General features: G+C 37.1%; 1 protein-coding gene across 1 annotated transcript in view; it reads left to right on the top strand.

The window, feature by feature from the left end:
• Positions 1 to 15,278, top strand: part of LOC127847812 (uncharacterized) — a 148,975-nt gene extending 133,697 nt beyond the window's left edge. Inside the window, 17 exon segments of the mRNA XM_052379990.1 lie at positions 121 to 696; positions 1,264 to 2,393; positions 2,630 to 2,938; positions 3,180 to 3,428; positions 3,959 to 4,192; positions 4,549 to 4,719; positions 4,914 to 5,069; positions 7,973 to 8,158; positions 8,443 to 8,529; positions 8,683 to 9,011; positions 9,347 to 9,577; positions 9,814 to 10,226; positions 10,584 to 10,739; positions 11,109 to 11,344; positions 11,859 to 12,086; positions 12,445 to 12,605; positions 12,942 to 15,278. Coding sequence (XP_052235950.1) covers positions 121 to 696; positions 1,264 to 2,393; positions 2,630 to 2,938; positions 3,180 to 3,428; positions 3,959 to 4,192; positions 4,549 to 4,719; positions 4,914 to 5,069; positions 7,973 to 8,158; positions 8,443 to 8,529; positions 8,683 to 9,011; positions 9,347 to 9,577; positions 9,814 to 10,226; positions 10,584 to 10,739; positions 11,109 to 11,344; positions 11,859 to 12,086; positions 12,445 to 12,605; positions 12,942 to 13,251 — 5,162 coding nt within the window. The 3' untranslated portion in view covers positions 13,252 to 15,278.
• The last annotated feature ends 1,383 nt before the right edge of the window (positions 15,279 to 16,661 follow it).

Raw genomic sequence — 16,661 nt, 5'->3', positions numbered from 1 at the left:
ACGTTTTTTGAAGAAGTACAATATTATGTTTTAAAAATAGAATAAAGTTCTTGATTATCGTTTGAACAGGTGTGTTAAGAGTTGATGTATCAATTTGCTTATTTATATCATTAAAACCAGGTCTAGTGCCAATCAGCATAGGCAAGAAAGCGATCGATCCGATTTCTGGCGAGTTAAGTCCGGTGATAGGAGTGCGACTGAATGCCGAGACAGACACTGTGGTCCCGATAACGCTGTCTTCAAGCAGTCATCGCAAGAAAGCAGCGCCACCTGGTGCTGCGGCCATGTTGGAAGAAGAGATCGTTGCCAGACGCGGCTACTGGCGACGACAACGGCAACGCGAGGAAGAGATAACGGCAGTTGAGCACAACCTGGCACAAACATTGTTGCGCGACGTCGATAGTGTGACTGTGAAATTCGTCGCTCGTGCTTTAGAGGAAATAGACTCAGGTGCAAATTCTCTTGCGGAATCTGGCAAACGTGAGGTTCAGAGACGCGGTGCGGCAGAACAAGAGTATAGTTCGGTGCTGCCACCAGAGGTTGTCGCGGTGTTGACTGATTGTGATGCCCGAGAGTGCGAGATGGAGGAGGGGCATGTTGGCGCACATGTGAAGTTTGCAGACGCTGTGAGGAAGTTCTTCAACAAACTTCAGCAGGAGGAGAAGAAGTATAAGGACAAAATGGAGCAACTTCGGGGTAATTGATTGTTATATACGCTGCGTAAAGTGCTGCCCCAGACTGCATCGGCTAATTAGGGACGACAATTTCCATCTACACTTGATTTCGGTTTTGAAGAGACCTCCTTTAAACAAAAATCCATAACGGCGGAAAGTGTCGTCCCTGATTAGCCTGTGTTGACTTCACATGCTTATCTTTGTTGACACTTAACACACATTTATTTGGCCAAGTTGTTCTGAGAACGTGGCTTACATAATCAACATGTGCAGGTAGTAATTAGCGTTTTATTTTAGAAAAAGACCATTATGTCCGTTGTTCAGTATCATCATATTTAACTTTAAAAGAGCGTTTCGTATGTTGGGCCTTATACGGTCATAATTCAGTGATTAAATCAAGTCAGAGTTTTGACATAAGTATTAAATATCAGCTTCAAACAGACATTTCTTTTACATGTACGTCTTACATACTCAAGAGGAAATACATTCTAAAAATATGACAAGTCAATGAAACTTTTCTATAAAATTTATCTGCCTTACTTCAAATTATCCTTAGTATTTAGATGTCTTTTTAATGTATTTCCAATAGGTGGCGACAATGATGAAGCTGAACATGTTCAGAACCAGCGATACCGACAGGCCAAAGATCGTCTACTAGCCGAACTACAGGACCAAATCATAACAAGGGTTGAAAACCTTGACGAGGCACATTCGGCTCTCGAGTACGCTCGACAACGCTCTGAGCTCTGTTGCCAGGAAGCAAAGGTGGTTCTTACCCACAGTGCATTGCTTGCGGGTGATTACGATGCCCAATTGAGCGGCGTTTATGGCGACGCAGCTACGACAGAAACTGAGAAAGACTCTGAATTGGTGCCACTGTTGAAACAGCTGATAGCGATGTTAGAGTCTGGTGGTCCGTTCTATCTGTCCTCTGAACTTTTGAATGTGATCAAGAACGCTGCTGGCGGCAGTAACGTTCACACTAGTAACGTGCATAATATAAACATTGGCGGAGAGGACGGAAATAAAGGACGGCAGGGTGGAAGTTCGCTTAGAGTAAGCAAAGATGACGACTCTGGAAAAGATAAGAAGAAAGTTAAAGCAGCTTTGGTTAAGAGCGCTAAAGAAGATAAGAATGAGAAAAAGAGATCTAAATCGGAGAAGGAAGCTGGTGATTTGCAGGGAAAATCCGGTGCCAATTCTGAAGCTGCATGGAAGGAACTCGTTCGTAAACTTTTCGAAAGGCAAGCCTACGAGGCGGCCAAACTTGAGAATGATCTCAAGTCAGACGAGATTAACGGGATGCAGGATATCATCAACGAGACGGAGCGAAAGAAGAAGAACATGATGAACGAGGCTCGCGAGGACTTGAGACAGAAACTCGAGAAATGTGACACTGAGAAAGAGCGCGATAAACTCATGGCAGATTATGCAGTGAATCTGCAAAAGGTGAATGACGCCTTTGACAAGCAGAAGAACCAACAGTTAGAGACTCTTAGAAAAAAATTGTTGGAGAGCAGACGAACGCGTCGGAAGGATCTGTACCGGAAACACTGCGAGGAGGCGCAGGCTCAGGGCGTTGGGATTGACTCGGTACCCGACGTAAATATCCCTGGTTATGACGATCTGATGAGGGATTTGTTGCGACTCCAGGAGGACCAGGAAAGAGCTCTCGCAGAGATGCAACGTGAGGGAGAAAAGGCGCGAAATGAGGTTGAGGTAAGGGATGAAGTTGTTTGGAAGATTTTGATTCAGTTATAGAATACATTCCTGTTAGTAATACCTTTAAGTTCCCATTAAATTCTTTTGAAATTAGTACAACATATGCCATTTGTTGTCAGGCAGTAGATGGTAGTGTGTATTTGTTAAAGGAAACTTTTAACTAAATTGTGGTTGGTAATATTTAAAATATCTGAAAAACCTTATTTCATTTGAAGCATTTACTTGTAACTTAGGTGCCAGAAATCGACAATGAGTTTGAGCGAGCGATCCGCAAACTTGACGTTGATGACGCAACGAAACAGCAGATGATTGATCAAGCGCGTCAGAAGAACCGAGAGCTCCAAGACAAGATCGCCAGAATGAAAGATCAGCTTCAGCAGCGTAAAGATCGCGTGAAACTGAGCAAACTTTCGGCAGACGAACAGAGCGGTCTGGCGGCTGAGGATCAGGAGAAGTTGATTGATGCTCGCAGGATTCAGAGCGAGGCTGATCGCGAACGGGAAGAGCTGGCTCTTCTAGAGGCGCGACGAATGGTTGAGAAGGTTCGCGTCTTTTGTTCATCATTACAAAATGCAAATTAATTTCAAGCTATGTTTATGGATTGAGTGGTTTAAGTCAGGTGCATCAGACATCACGTTATTTTTTATTGACAACACCTTGAAGCAATATTTATCTGGCTTTCACCTTCTGTATTGAATTCATACTATTTCAAACCTAAATTGATGGAGCGTTTACAAATGACTAAACTAAAAATTGAAAACTTTTGACTATATTAATTCACAGGAGCAGCAAAGATTGGCTCAAGAACAAGCCCTCCGGGATGCTCTCCGCAGCAAGAAAGAAGACGAACGCGACCGTATCCTTGCCCTCTACCAATCGGAGCTTGACAAGCTCGTTAGTCGTCAAGACGACGCAAGGCAGGCGCAGCGGGACAAGATCGTTGGAAAGCTTGCGGCAAGAAAGCGTCTGCGTGAGGAGGTCGAGAAAGAACAAGCGGTGGCTAGAGAACTGGACAGAATTACCAAGAGACACGTGAGTTCAAACATCCCTGCAAGTCTTTAGTTATTGCAGTTTGTTTTTGTTTGCTTTTTGTCCAATTGGGAGCCATAATTTAACCCTATACACAATCTAAAAAAGTATACATTTTTCGAAAATGATCGAATTTCGAAGATTTATACTAAAGCCAGTATATTATATGAAATTAAGTTTGTGAAGTTGAAAAATAAATGTTTTTCTATACGTCTTTTAGATTTTATAAGCCGTTTATGTGAATGAATATTGGTAATAGTATGCATCCTTAAAATATAATTGAAAAAAAGTATTATGACTTTTGAGAAGACTTTTTTTCAAGTCTGTAAATTTTGCCAATAGTTTTATTCTGTTTCTTGATCTGTTTTTAGAAGATTGATTATAAATATGCATTACTGGCTTTGAATCATTTTTTTGGTAAAATAATAGTGAAGACTTATATATAACTTAAGGAGTTAAAAAAGTAAGTTTTTGGCAGATAATGGGAAAGTCTCTTCACGGACAACATAGGCGACCAATCTTTGTGTTTAAAGGTGACGCAAGGCGACCAGGACACGGCAGACGTCATTATGGATATTAACGAGAAGGTCAACGGTGACAACCTGACGCCTGAGCAAGTCAAGCTTCTGGAGGAACAAGAACTTGAGGCTGAGAAGCTAGAATCTCGACAGCGGGATGAACAACGCGGGATGAACCGAACGTTCAATGAGGAAATGGTGACAGAGGAGATGGAGGTTGACAACCAGATTCAGGAGCAGAAACGTCTGGTATTTTGATGTTTTGCTTGCATTGTTTATATGTTTAAACGGAGGATTTATTCAACTTGAACTATTTGAGCAAAAACATCTTGTGTGTGGATGTGTAGTTTGAGATTGATAAGGTTGATTTGAGTTGCATTTTACAGGGTGGATATTGAACCTGGTTTCTCAAGGTATAATGCTAGGGAGTTTATTGTAGTGATGGTGGCCATATTGAAATTGCAGTCCTAGCAATATACTTGTATTTAAATATTGAACAAAATGGATGAAACTTACATACCCGTTGTTCTTTTCATCTCTGAAAAAAACTTTGAAATAAGTCCTTGATTCTTTTAAACTATAAATCCGCTGTGTAAATGTTTTAGGCAGTGGCAGAGCAGAAGAACAAGTTTGATCGTGACATGCTGCTCAATCGTCAGAGCATGACGGAGGAAGAATATCGTCGTCTGCTGGCCGATCATCAGCGGGAACTTGAGGCGCTGGTCGCCAATATGGATCTCGAGAAGGATCGTCAGAAACGTGCCATCAAGGACAAGGTGCCGTATTTATTGTGACATAAATGTTGTGCTTTTATTTGGCAAGAAAAGGTAATTATTGACAAAAAGTGCCATCTAAGATACACTATTCCGTCCGTGTCTTTGAACACAGGTGAACAGAAATTGTTGCTAACATAGAGAATATAAGTAAGAATGCGATATGCGTTTTTAACTAAATTGCGTTGGTATCTCAGATTCTGGAGAGACGTAAGAAGCGCGACGCTCAACTTGAAGAGAAACATCGTCTGGAAATGGAGGAGGAGATGACGAGACAACAACAAAAGCGAGACAAACTTAACGACCAGATCGCGCGACAGGTCGAAGATGCAGAGCTGAAAAAGAATGTCAAGGTCAGTATTCTCTCTTTTTTTACCTAGTAGTTATTGTTGATTATTATACCCCCACAAACGAAGTTTAGGGGGGTATATAGGAGTGAACTTGTTTGTCAGTCGGTCGTCTGTCGGTCCGTATTAAGTGTCCGCTCTCTAATTCAAGTAGTTTTCATCCGATCTTCACCAAACTTTGTCAGAAGTAAAATCTACATGATGTCTTGGCCCAGTTCGAACATAGGCCTTGACGGGTCAAAAACTAGGTCACGGGGTCACTTAGTGCGTTTTAAACATTCAGCATGTTGTCCGCTCTCTAATTCAAGTAGTTTTCATCCGATCTTCACCAAACTTGGCCAGAAGTTGTATGTAGATGATCTTAAGGCCAAGTTCGAACATGGGCCTTGCCGGGTCAAAAACTAGGTCACGGGGTCACTTAGTGCGTTTTTTAACATTCAGCATGGTGTCCTCTCTCTTATTCAAGTAGTTTTCATCCGATCTTCACCAAACTTGGTCAGAAGTTTTATCTAGATGATTTGAAGGCAAAGTTTGAACATGGGCCATGCCAGATCAAAAACTAGGGCACAGGGTCACTTAGTACGTTTTACACATTGAGCATGGTGTCCGCTCTCTATTTCAAGTAGTTTAAATCTGATCTTCACCACACTTGGTCAGAAGTTGTAACTAGATGATGTGTAGGTCAAGTTCGAACATGGGCCATGCCGGGTCAAAAATTAGGTCACGGGATCACTAAGTGTGTTTTAAATCTCACCATGCTGTCCGCTCTCTAATTCAAGTAGTTTTTATCCAATCTTCACCAAAATTCAGAAGTTGTATCTTGATAATGTCTAGGGCAAGTTTGAATATGGGTCATGCCGGGTCAAAAACAAGGTCACGGGGTCACTTAGTGCGTTTTAAACATCACAATGTTGTCCGCTCTCTAATTCAAGTAGTTTTCATCCAATCTTCACCAAACTTGGTCAGAAGTTGTATCTAGATAATGTCTAGGTCAAGTTTGAATATGGATAATGCCGGGTCAAAAATTAGGTCACGGGGTCACTTAGTGCGTTTTAAACATCACAATGTTGTCCGCTCTCTTATTCAAGTAGTTTTCATCCAATCTTCACCAAACTTGGTCAGAAGTTGTATCTAGATGATGTCTAGGTCAAGTTTGAATATGGATCATGCCGGATCAAAAATTAGGTCACGGGGTATCTTAGTGCGTTTTAAACCTCACCATGTTGTCCGCTCTCTAATTCAAGTAGTTTTCATCCAATCCTCACCAAACTTGGTCACAAGTTTTATCTAAATGATCTGTAGGACAAGTTTGAACATGGGCAATTCCGGGCCTAAAACTAGGTCACGGGGTCACTTAGTGCGTTTTTTAACATTCAGCATGGAGTCCGCTCTCTAATTGAAGTAGTTTACATCCGAACTTCACCAAACTTGGTCAGAAGTTTTATGGAGATGATCTTAAGGCCAAGTTAGAACAATAAATTGGGCCTTTCTGGGTAAAAAACTAGGTCAGGGGTCACTGAGTGCGTTTTAAAAATTGAGCATGGTGTCCGCTGTTTTTTGTGAAGACGGTATGCAAAATATTATGTGCCAATGCGGCTTGTGGGGGTATTCGTCACATCTGTGACAAAGCTCTAGTTAGATTTTTTTCAATTTTTATTTTTATTAACAATGAATTAATCTATGCTTTTGATTAATTATAATTAGTTGTGTATTTAAATAAAAATATTTTGTATTTTGAAACTATTTTACGTTAAAAAATATAAAGTTATTTTTCTGGGCTTATTTTAACTGAAGAATTTTAAAAAAGTCGCATTCTTTATTTACTATATAATGTTTAAACTAATTAACCGTTTTATATCGGATTCAAATGTTCAAATCGAAGTATTTAAATATTTCAATGATTTTATTGAGAAAAAAAAAACATGATAAAATGAGGCTGTGCGATTTAATTGTTTTTTAACAATGAAGTTTGAACCATACACAAAATCAACACATTGTTGAACAAAATACATGACATCAAATTCTTCATTTCTAGCATCTTAAAACGCGACGCTTAAGAGGAGCCAAAGTAGGTCAACATGATAAGTGTGTGTTTTGTGTACGTGTATGCAATGTTGTGGAAACATTTATGTGGTAATGCATGTTTATGGAATAGAACAAAAGCAAATGTGCAGATTCATATGATGATTATAGCATCAATACAGTCTATAATAAAAGCTCACAAATGTCAAAAAATCACTTGAATACCGGCTGCTCACATTTTATAACACATGCATTAAGATTTTCCCACACACCTTTGTTTCATTCCTATTTGACCGTAAAATAATCAAAGATATTTATAAAATATGTATGTATTACGTTATGTTGTTTTTGTTTAAAAAAACTATGCAATCTTTAAATTTTAAAATCAACTAAGCTGGTCCTTTGCTAATGAAAATTATGAAGTTTGGTCCCAATCTGCAATCTGTGCTTGCTTGAAATTGGGCAATTAATGCTGTTCTTTAAGTATCTCATAACCTTACTGGTATGGAAATATGTGTTTGTATGCATTATGCAAGAGTGTTTTTGCTATTAACCACTTGCTGATGAAATGATATGATAACAGGCTTATTTATGTGTAATACAGTATTACCAGTATTTGGTCTACATTGTTTGTGCGTGTGTTATGACAGAAATTATTTATAGATGCTGTTCTGTGTTGAATATCAAAACAACCTTGTGTGAAATTAATATTTGACACCAGCACCAGATTAAGACAGTCAAAACTAGTATATCTATAGATCGATATAATATTCGTTTCTTGTTTCTTTATAAGAAGATATTATAAAAGTTGACACAATGTTCCATTCATATTTTCCAATTCACCTAATTAGGTATTTTTGTAAATGATAAAATCTTCCCGTTTTAAGAATATCGATGGCGACAAAGCAGAGAACCTGATATACACTGTGCTCCGACAGCGTCACCTTAAAGAGGCGATTCACCTCGAGGATCAACTGGCAAGGGAAATGGCCGCCGCAAAGAGACGAGCGAGGGCAGAAGTGGAGCAGAGTCGACAGAAGGAACGCGAGGTGCTCATGCAGGCGTTTGAACAGGTAATGATGTTATGTTGAGTTGTTATGCGCTAATTAATTAGCCATTATTGCCGTCTATTGGCTCCACTTATTTGACTGGTTTGAACAGGTAGTATTGTGCCTTTAATATTTGTATGCGCTATTTAATTCACCTACAATTGCCATCTTTAAGCTCCAACTTGTTTTATCTTAATTCATAGTCATTCTCTTTTATGACCATGTCTCAATCATTTCAATGTCAGTTACGATAGATTCAAACTCATTTTGTAGTTGCGTGTTTTTGAAAAACTTTTGTATTATTTCAGGAAATGATGGATCTCGTGGCAAATTCAAAGGGAATGAGTGAAGAGGAGTTGAATGCTCGAAAACAGGACCTAAAACGAGAACAAAAGGTGATTGATACATATTAACACTTGAGGTGTAGGGAAGTCGCTATGTGTTCATAAAACCCGCTTAATAATCCTGAATTAAAAACATATGTTGGATAAAGTAATATGAAAGCGAAAGACATTTGTTTAAAAATTCTATTGTTTTAAACTTAACAGCGCCAGAGGCTTGACTTTGACAAGCTGACAGAGAAACTTGTACAGCAAGCTGAGAAGGACATCACGCCAAAGATGGAGATCCAACAGACGCACCAGCGACTTGAACTCAAAGGAAAACAACTCCAGGAACTCTCTGATGCCATGCAGGCTTATTCTCCTTCGGAGGAAATGAAGCAGAAGTACGCGGAGGAGGCTCGGCTAGCCGCGCTTGAGGCAGAAAGGTTCAGGAACGAGGTGCTGCGAAAAATGGAGGAAGAGTTTGCGAGAAGAAAGAAGGAGGAAGAGGAAAGGGAGGCAGAGAAGCAGCGGAAGTTGGAGGAACATTACAGGTTTGTGGTCTCATCAATTACAATAGCAAGTGCTGCATTTATGTGAGCACTTTCCAAATATATGCAAAATTTTATCAATAAAAGTCAATAACTTATTCAAAATCAAAAAACAATTCAAGACATATCATTGAATTGTTTTGATTTCCGAACTCAAAGGTCAAGGCTTTTCTATTCAATTAAAATGTCCACTTATATTGCTGGCTGTGTCTTTACAGTTTTAGTAAACATCAATTACTTATTCTTATAAACTTATTCCACTATTCTACCTTCTTGCACAAAATGTGGTCAATAAAAGTTAATAAATTTTAAACAAAAATAAATGTGTTCATTTGCAGACGTCTACAGGCAGAGCTGGAAGACGAACAGCGTCGTGAAGAGCAGCGACTTCGCGAACGTGATGACGAGAAGTTCCGTCTGCGACAGAAACAGCTCGAGGAAAGACGCAAAAACGAGGAAGAATCCATTCTTAAGTCGCAGGCCAGCGAGTCCGAAAAGCAACGTCTGCTGAGAGAGCACGAGAGCAATATGGAGAAACTTCGTGATAACTTTATGGACGAGCAGGAGAGGTTAGTGATTAAACGAGAATCGAGGGTTTAGCTGGAACGTATCTTCTTAACAATGCTATATGAGTTTATCCAACAGGGTGTAATTAAGTCATTGCAGTCTTAATGAAGCGAAATTTTTTTCAAAAGTGATATTTCTCATAAAAATTTTGACATGAACAGCTTTAACCTGAAGTAAATTCCAATCTTTCCAATGTTCAAAGGATATTAATTGTTGCGTTATATTCATCTCTCCATAGATCCAAGATGGCTCTGGCATCCAAACTGGCAGCGAGAAAAAAGAAACGTCATGGAGCAGAATACGCCAAATTCTCAAAGCAAATGCAAATGGAGGAGGATAACTTGCAGCGTAAAAACCTTGATCGGAAATCTCAGGAGAGTCAGCTTATGGGAGATAACTCCGCGAACAAGACGGACACGTCCACAGTGCTAATTGGCGAGTTGCCAACAGGTGTCGTGAAACCGAGTGGAGACAAGAACGGAAAGGTGTCATCGTCAGGTTCCCTTGGAGTGGAATTGACCGGTAACCAGGAACAAGACTGGGTGAATCTCCTAATGGCGTCACCACTCTTCAAACAGATCAATGATCTCGCGGACATGCTGGAGAAATCTGAAGCTACAATGGAGGAACCTGTTCGCCCGCATGTCAAAGGTAATATTTATTCGTTTTTCTTATTACAAAATGGGTTTAAGATTTTTTTTTTGTATTACTGTCGGTGTTCTAATTTTTTAAACAATTGGAAATAGTATGAATTAAAACTATGTAGCGTTGAACTTAGGCAAGTTGTTCAGACTTAACATCAGTATATGTGTGTACTTTTTGTTGTGAATTCTTATCCCATTTTGGTGTGTAATCAATTTAAAGTGGCAAACGACAAAATGTTGAGATTAAGTTTACTTGTACTCTAGTTTAGCCCCTGCTTGAAGAGCAGTTGCGGGGATATTTGTCATATTTACTTACTGTTCTAGTTTTAAGTCAAGTTTGCACTCATTTGACACAATTTTTCAGGTGGTGACTACACAACGCCATACATCGATGTCAAGGACGCACAGTGGACATGCCGTGGTGACCTTAGCCCAGTGGACATTGGTCAAATCTCGTCTAGTCAGTTTGTCGTGTATAGATTTGGTGTTTTCGTTATCAAACTTCTCCATGAGCAGATTGGTGAGTAACTAAAGCTATTGAGGTGAAAAAAGATCAACATAAAAAACTAACATTAGGACTTATATCTACATTTTATTAAAGTGGTAATACATAAATACAATCATTTTGTCTACCCTTTTTATGCACCAAATAGAAATTGTTCGTATTTATTAATTTGAAAGAATGTCTTAAATGAATTAAATTTATGTTAATCGCTGATCTTTAGTAATGTGAAATTTGAATTAAAACTGCTTTGGCAAAGTTTATAAACTGTTTATCTGTTATTTTGTTATCAATTTATTAAGCTATATACAATATATTTATGATTGGAAGGAAATCGCGATAATGTTTGCCATATTTTACTTTAAATGTGATTTGTTATTTTTATAGGTACGCCAGAAACTACCTTACTTCTTGCCTCAAATCTTCCACCAAACAACTACGAACGCAATGCGTTCCGCAACTCTATATACTACGAACACGCAAGAAACATTCTGTTTGTGCGCAAGGAGAGAATTGACTCTATCGGTGAATTTGTTGTGTTAATTCTGCATTCAATGGCTCACGTGAAGTGTGGAGAAATGACGGATGATGGAAATGCTCAGTTCTTGAGAGTTTTCTACAAGGTAATACTTTTGGTGTGGATTTAAGAATGTTACCATGGCTAAATGGGTATTGGGTTGCAACCAGAGGGTCACAGGCTTTATGCCCACTTGGAGAGTTACTTTACGAGATCGTTTCAGACATGAAGTACTGGTTCTAACCAGGGAACAGACTGAGGTTGTTTATACAGCCATCGTTACATAAATATGTTTGAACAAATGAAATCTTAATTGTTGGAGTCTAGAACATGAAATATTTGCAAATCTAAAAATCTGTGCCAGCCCAATTCAACAATTATGATGCATGATTGTACCCATTTTGACCGCCCGGAAAGCAGTTGTCTTTTTACGTGTGTGTAACGATACATAACTTTAAGGTTGTATCATAAACATGTATAGGTAAAATTCAATATTTCAATACAATTTTAAATAACACATTAAAGTAAATGTGCATGTATAATTATAGTTAAAGTTCTATATTTTAATATAATTTTAAATAGCACATTAAAGTAAATGTGCATGTATAATTGTTTTGCAGTGCCTAAAGGTCGTTTGTCAGGACATGTTCTTCTCTCGCACCAAATCCACGCCGACCACTCGTCACGTGACGGAGCAGGTGACAGGCCAGCAGTCGACCAATGGCAGGCCAGCGTTGGAGCAGGCCCTAGCGCCACTCACAAAGAAGATGGAGGATCGAACTAACACCGTCGGCGAGCTCGTAGACATGAAGGTTGAGACACCAGGACGTGCCGAATTCTCACCACAGGTACACTCTTTGGACGGCCGAAAATGTTTTCTGGTCTAGTGTTTGCAAAATATTGTATTGAAATGTTTCCCTAATATTTTCTAGTTTATGTTTATAAACGATTTTTAAATCAAATTTGGACATTAGTTTTGCACAGCTTATGAATATTTATCAATTAAGATTGATTTTGTTTTAATCTTTTTTTGTGAAAACCAACTTTAATCGAGATAAAGAAGTGCAGATCAGCTGAATTAAAAACAAAGGAATGTTTTGTAAAATTTAATCCAGTTACAAGCTATCTAAATTCGATTCAATACATAAGAAATCTGATCAAAATAGATAACATCCATTAAAAGTAAATCTTGTTCGTTTTCATCAGCAAATAAATCGCAGAATGTACGGCTATGAAAACATGTCGAGCACTGCAAGATTACGGCAGTACCTGGAATCCAAGGGAGGCTATCTAGCAACATCAGATTTCATCGCTAACCGCATGAATGAGCTGAGAGGGTCTGGTCCATTGGTCACCTCTAAACCTAGGTAAGATTAAGAGGGCCACCCAAATGTCTGTTTCTGGCATAGATTTTCTCTGGTCAGTTCTGGCATAGATTGGCCTTGGTCAGTTTTTTTAACAGATTTGCTATGATTAGTTCTGATATAGATTGGCAAAGCCTGCCACGCAAGCGTCAGTAGGTTAACTTTAAACTGTGATAGGACTAAAGTACTTTAAAAGACAGCAAACACATATATATATATACAAACAAACAAACACATTTTCAGTCGGTACTTAAAAACATGAAACATTTATAATTGACAGCAACAACAAGTATTGCATTTCAATATGACTCAATCAATGACTTATTTTCCTTTGTTTAGTCATCACAGAAAGCCACCGCCACCTCCACCAATAGTCACGCAGCGAGACGTCGTAGATACGCAGCTTGTAGAATTCCAAACAACAAACGACGCGCTCAACGAAGAACTTGCAGACGTGCTAAAAATGGAGGCGGGCCTTCGTGAAGGAATACGACACATGGAGCAGGACTCGTCTCAAGCAAATCTCGTGAGAGAAGCGAGTGAAGAACTGGAGAAACAACTCGTTAGGAAGAACGATCTCTTGAAACGCATCGCAACCATCGAGGCTGACATTTCAAAGAAAGAAAAGGAGTTGCGGGCCAAGAAATAAATAAATTGATGTGTTTTCATAAACTTTTTTGATTAAATATGGACATACAAACATAAACAATAGCCCAGTTTTAACCAAACCATGAATCACACATATATTCCTATTAGTTGGAACATTTGACATTACAAATGCTCCGTAAAAAAATAACGAAATAATTAATCAAGTACATTTTAGTTGAAAAATAACATAAATTGCATCTTTGAATTTATTATTTTTTAATTTTTGTTTCAAATGAAACAAAACTTATATACAACAATCTGTATGCTTACATTAGATCCACTACTATAAATAATTATCATTATATTCTCAAAAGAAATACTGTGTATAACTTCATGGAAGTTTAGTGATTTAATCTTTTGCGGTTAAAGGTTGAACAGGGCTAAATGATCACTAATCCATATTATATATGTTTGTTTAGAATATTACATACTTAACATGTGAATGATTTAAACCAAGAAATGAAGTAGTAAAAAAATACAATGTTGTCGGCCCAGGGCACTGTTTTAACTACAAGATATCTATCTGAATTGAATTCTGAGAATGTGCCCCACTTTGCTGTGGTTTAATACTTTAGAAAAATAACATGTTGTCACTAAGTCTTATTTTCAAGGATTGTGTGCATTGAAAATTGAAGAATCGATGTGTTTTAACTCTGGTCATTACTGTTACGCTACTGTGATATTTTAAGGCCTTTTTCTGTGCGATATTTTGTGATATACGTTAGCTGTGTTCTAAGTCTTGACTCGACTTTATATCAAAATGCCTTTTCGTTAATGATCAGATGCAAAATGGATTCATTCTTTTCTTTTTTTCAAACGTAAGCCTTGATTAATACATTCAAAATAAAGCAATGAGGAATTGAGCTCAACTTACAATTTTCTAACACAAAATGAAAGTTTTGTTGTGATGCAGTGTATTCTTTATAGCATTTGAATTAATAGTTTATAACTTAACCATCACAAAATATGTTCTTTAGAAAATTAGTATGAAGAAATGCTTTTTTATTTTAACCAACAAAACAAAAGAACTATACACTTTATAATTGAAATTGCTTTTGAAGAAGACATTGTTATCAATATTTTTTCTGAAGTATCAAACCTGCTTCTTACATCTGACAACATCAAAGTACTAATGAATGTCTATGAATGACAATCAATAATAAAATCTACATGTGTCACATATATGGTATTTGAATGTTTGTGCAATTATAAATTTTGATGCATTTAGCAATACTTCTGGAGATTTTTTTCAATAACAGTAAGTCAATAGTGGACAGTATAACTGTTCTGATGTTGTATTTATGCATTTTACCTTTTTGTAAAATTGTGTGCAGCTATCTTTTATTGCTCGTGAATTGATCATGTTATTTAATACAACGTTTCCCACAAAAGTACAATATATAATTGTTATATTTACAGATTTATTTTTTAACTGTATATTTGACTACATAATATACATTTTAATTGATGTTTTTGTTGGTAAACTTCACCTATTACAAAATTGTATCACATCAAATTCACAAAAGTAAAATATATACTTTTTATTCTGACAGATTTATTTATAATACTGTATATTTGACTTCTTTATAGGTATTTAAAAGCTATTTATGTTTGTGTTGGTAAACTGCATTTATTACACAATTTTATTCCGTCCAATTTATTTGTATATTTACATACATTTATTTGTAATGTTCATATTGAAAAAAAACACATAATAATGACCAAAAGAATATTAAAAAAAACTATTTAGTAAACAAAATATTCAATACAATTCGTATTTAAAATAAAACTAGTACCCAAATATTTTGTACGAATAGTAACCTCTTTATTTTTGCTTGTACATATATATAGTTCACTCATGTTTTTTAAAATATAATTCCCTATGTTCAACACAAATTTGCTGTCCACTTATTGAACAATACTTTGTTTTAGTTTACACGAAATGTGATGCATTTATTTACAAATTTTACATCAGAAAATATTATGAAAAATAAAGTTACGTTGTTAATAAATTAAATTAATAAACAATGTTCTTGACTTTGTTATTGCAAACTTTAACTTACCAACTTTTTGTTGGCATCATTATTCTCTGGTTCAACATGTGTATGATTATTATACGCCGACTATTCTTATGTTTAATAGATAAAGTGTAAGTCTGTCGCTCTGTCTGCTGGTCCAAAACAGACTGTTACTTCACAAGCAAGAACCATGGTCAAGGTCATACTTGAAGGTCAAAGGTTTAAATACTTGTTTGTGAAAGTAAGACTTGTGAACTGTGCATCTTGATGATGCATGGAAGGATTTTTTAAATAACGCATGTTCAACTTTGATGCTTTATGATTTCCGTTTGTCTCGAACAAAATCAACCATTAACACTTTTTCCGAACATGGATCGTAGTGCAAATAAATTGGCAGAAGAAGTGCTGGGCTAGAGTGTGTACCACAAGCATTCAAGAATCCTACGCCAAAATTTGAGTTTCATTCTTGACCGCTTTCAATTATCAGTTTTCTGACACATTTAGGCTATGCAACACGAATTAGTTCTATCCGCGTCATGTTTTTTCGCGATGATCTTTACGGGAGCTTTTTAGCAACATAAACACGCAAATGCAACAGCATATGTAGATGTATAAATCAATACAAAATATGAAAAAGAACGTCATGCTTTCGTTGAGTATTTGATTTTATATCCCGCATTGTATGGTTTTCTAAGAATATGATTTTTTGCTTTAATTTCGGTATGCTTCCTTTTTCCGTTTTCACCGGCCTTAAAGGAAAAGACTGGATCAATACAAATCGAAATTTCTTTTTCCAAACACTCTTTGGTTCTAATAGCCCGTCTTTTATTTCTATAAACGACGATAACCTAACCATCGACATTTATAAACTAACAACCGTAACATTACAAATTAAGCGACCCTAAAGATGACGCCAGTTTCGCACATTTTATAAATTTTAGAGGCGAACATTTTTTAAATGGTCACTAAAACTTACTGATAAAAGTGAAACTTGTGGAAAATGAGCCTTAAGTGATAGAGAGTTGGATATAATAAATATTCATAAACTCAGAGTAAACCACGGCTCGGGCGGTCAAAGAGAAGTGGCGCAACATGGTTAATATATAATTTTAATGTCATGTTTTAGAAATTTACCTAAAACAGAAACCATTGCCATTAAGCGAGATAACATTTCACATGGGAAACTATGAAAGCGATAACAGAGAGATATTGTGCCCGTTGGTGGGCTCGAACATACGACAGCCAAAAGAATTACCATGTTCTCTTTCAATTGAGCTAACCGGAAGGAATATTTTTATAAAAAGTGGGACGCAAACTATAATGTATAGCTCTCAATTTACTTAGTAATGGAAGAATATTGAATTAATTCAAACGACTTATGTTTAAGTGTATA

This window comes from Dreissena polymorpha, chromosome 10 (genome assembly GCF_020536995.1).
Source record: "Dreissena polymorpha isolate Duluth1 chromosome 10, UMN_Dpol_1.0, whole genome shotgun sequence".
In the NCBI taxonomy this organism is placed as follows: Eukaryota; Metazoa; Mollusca; class Bivalvia; order Myida; family Dreissenidae; genus Dreissena; species Dreissena polymorpha.
The sequence above is the reverse complement of the archived record's forward strand: the minus strand, read 5'-3'. Positions and strand labels throughout refer to the sequence as shown.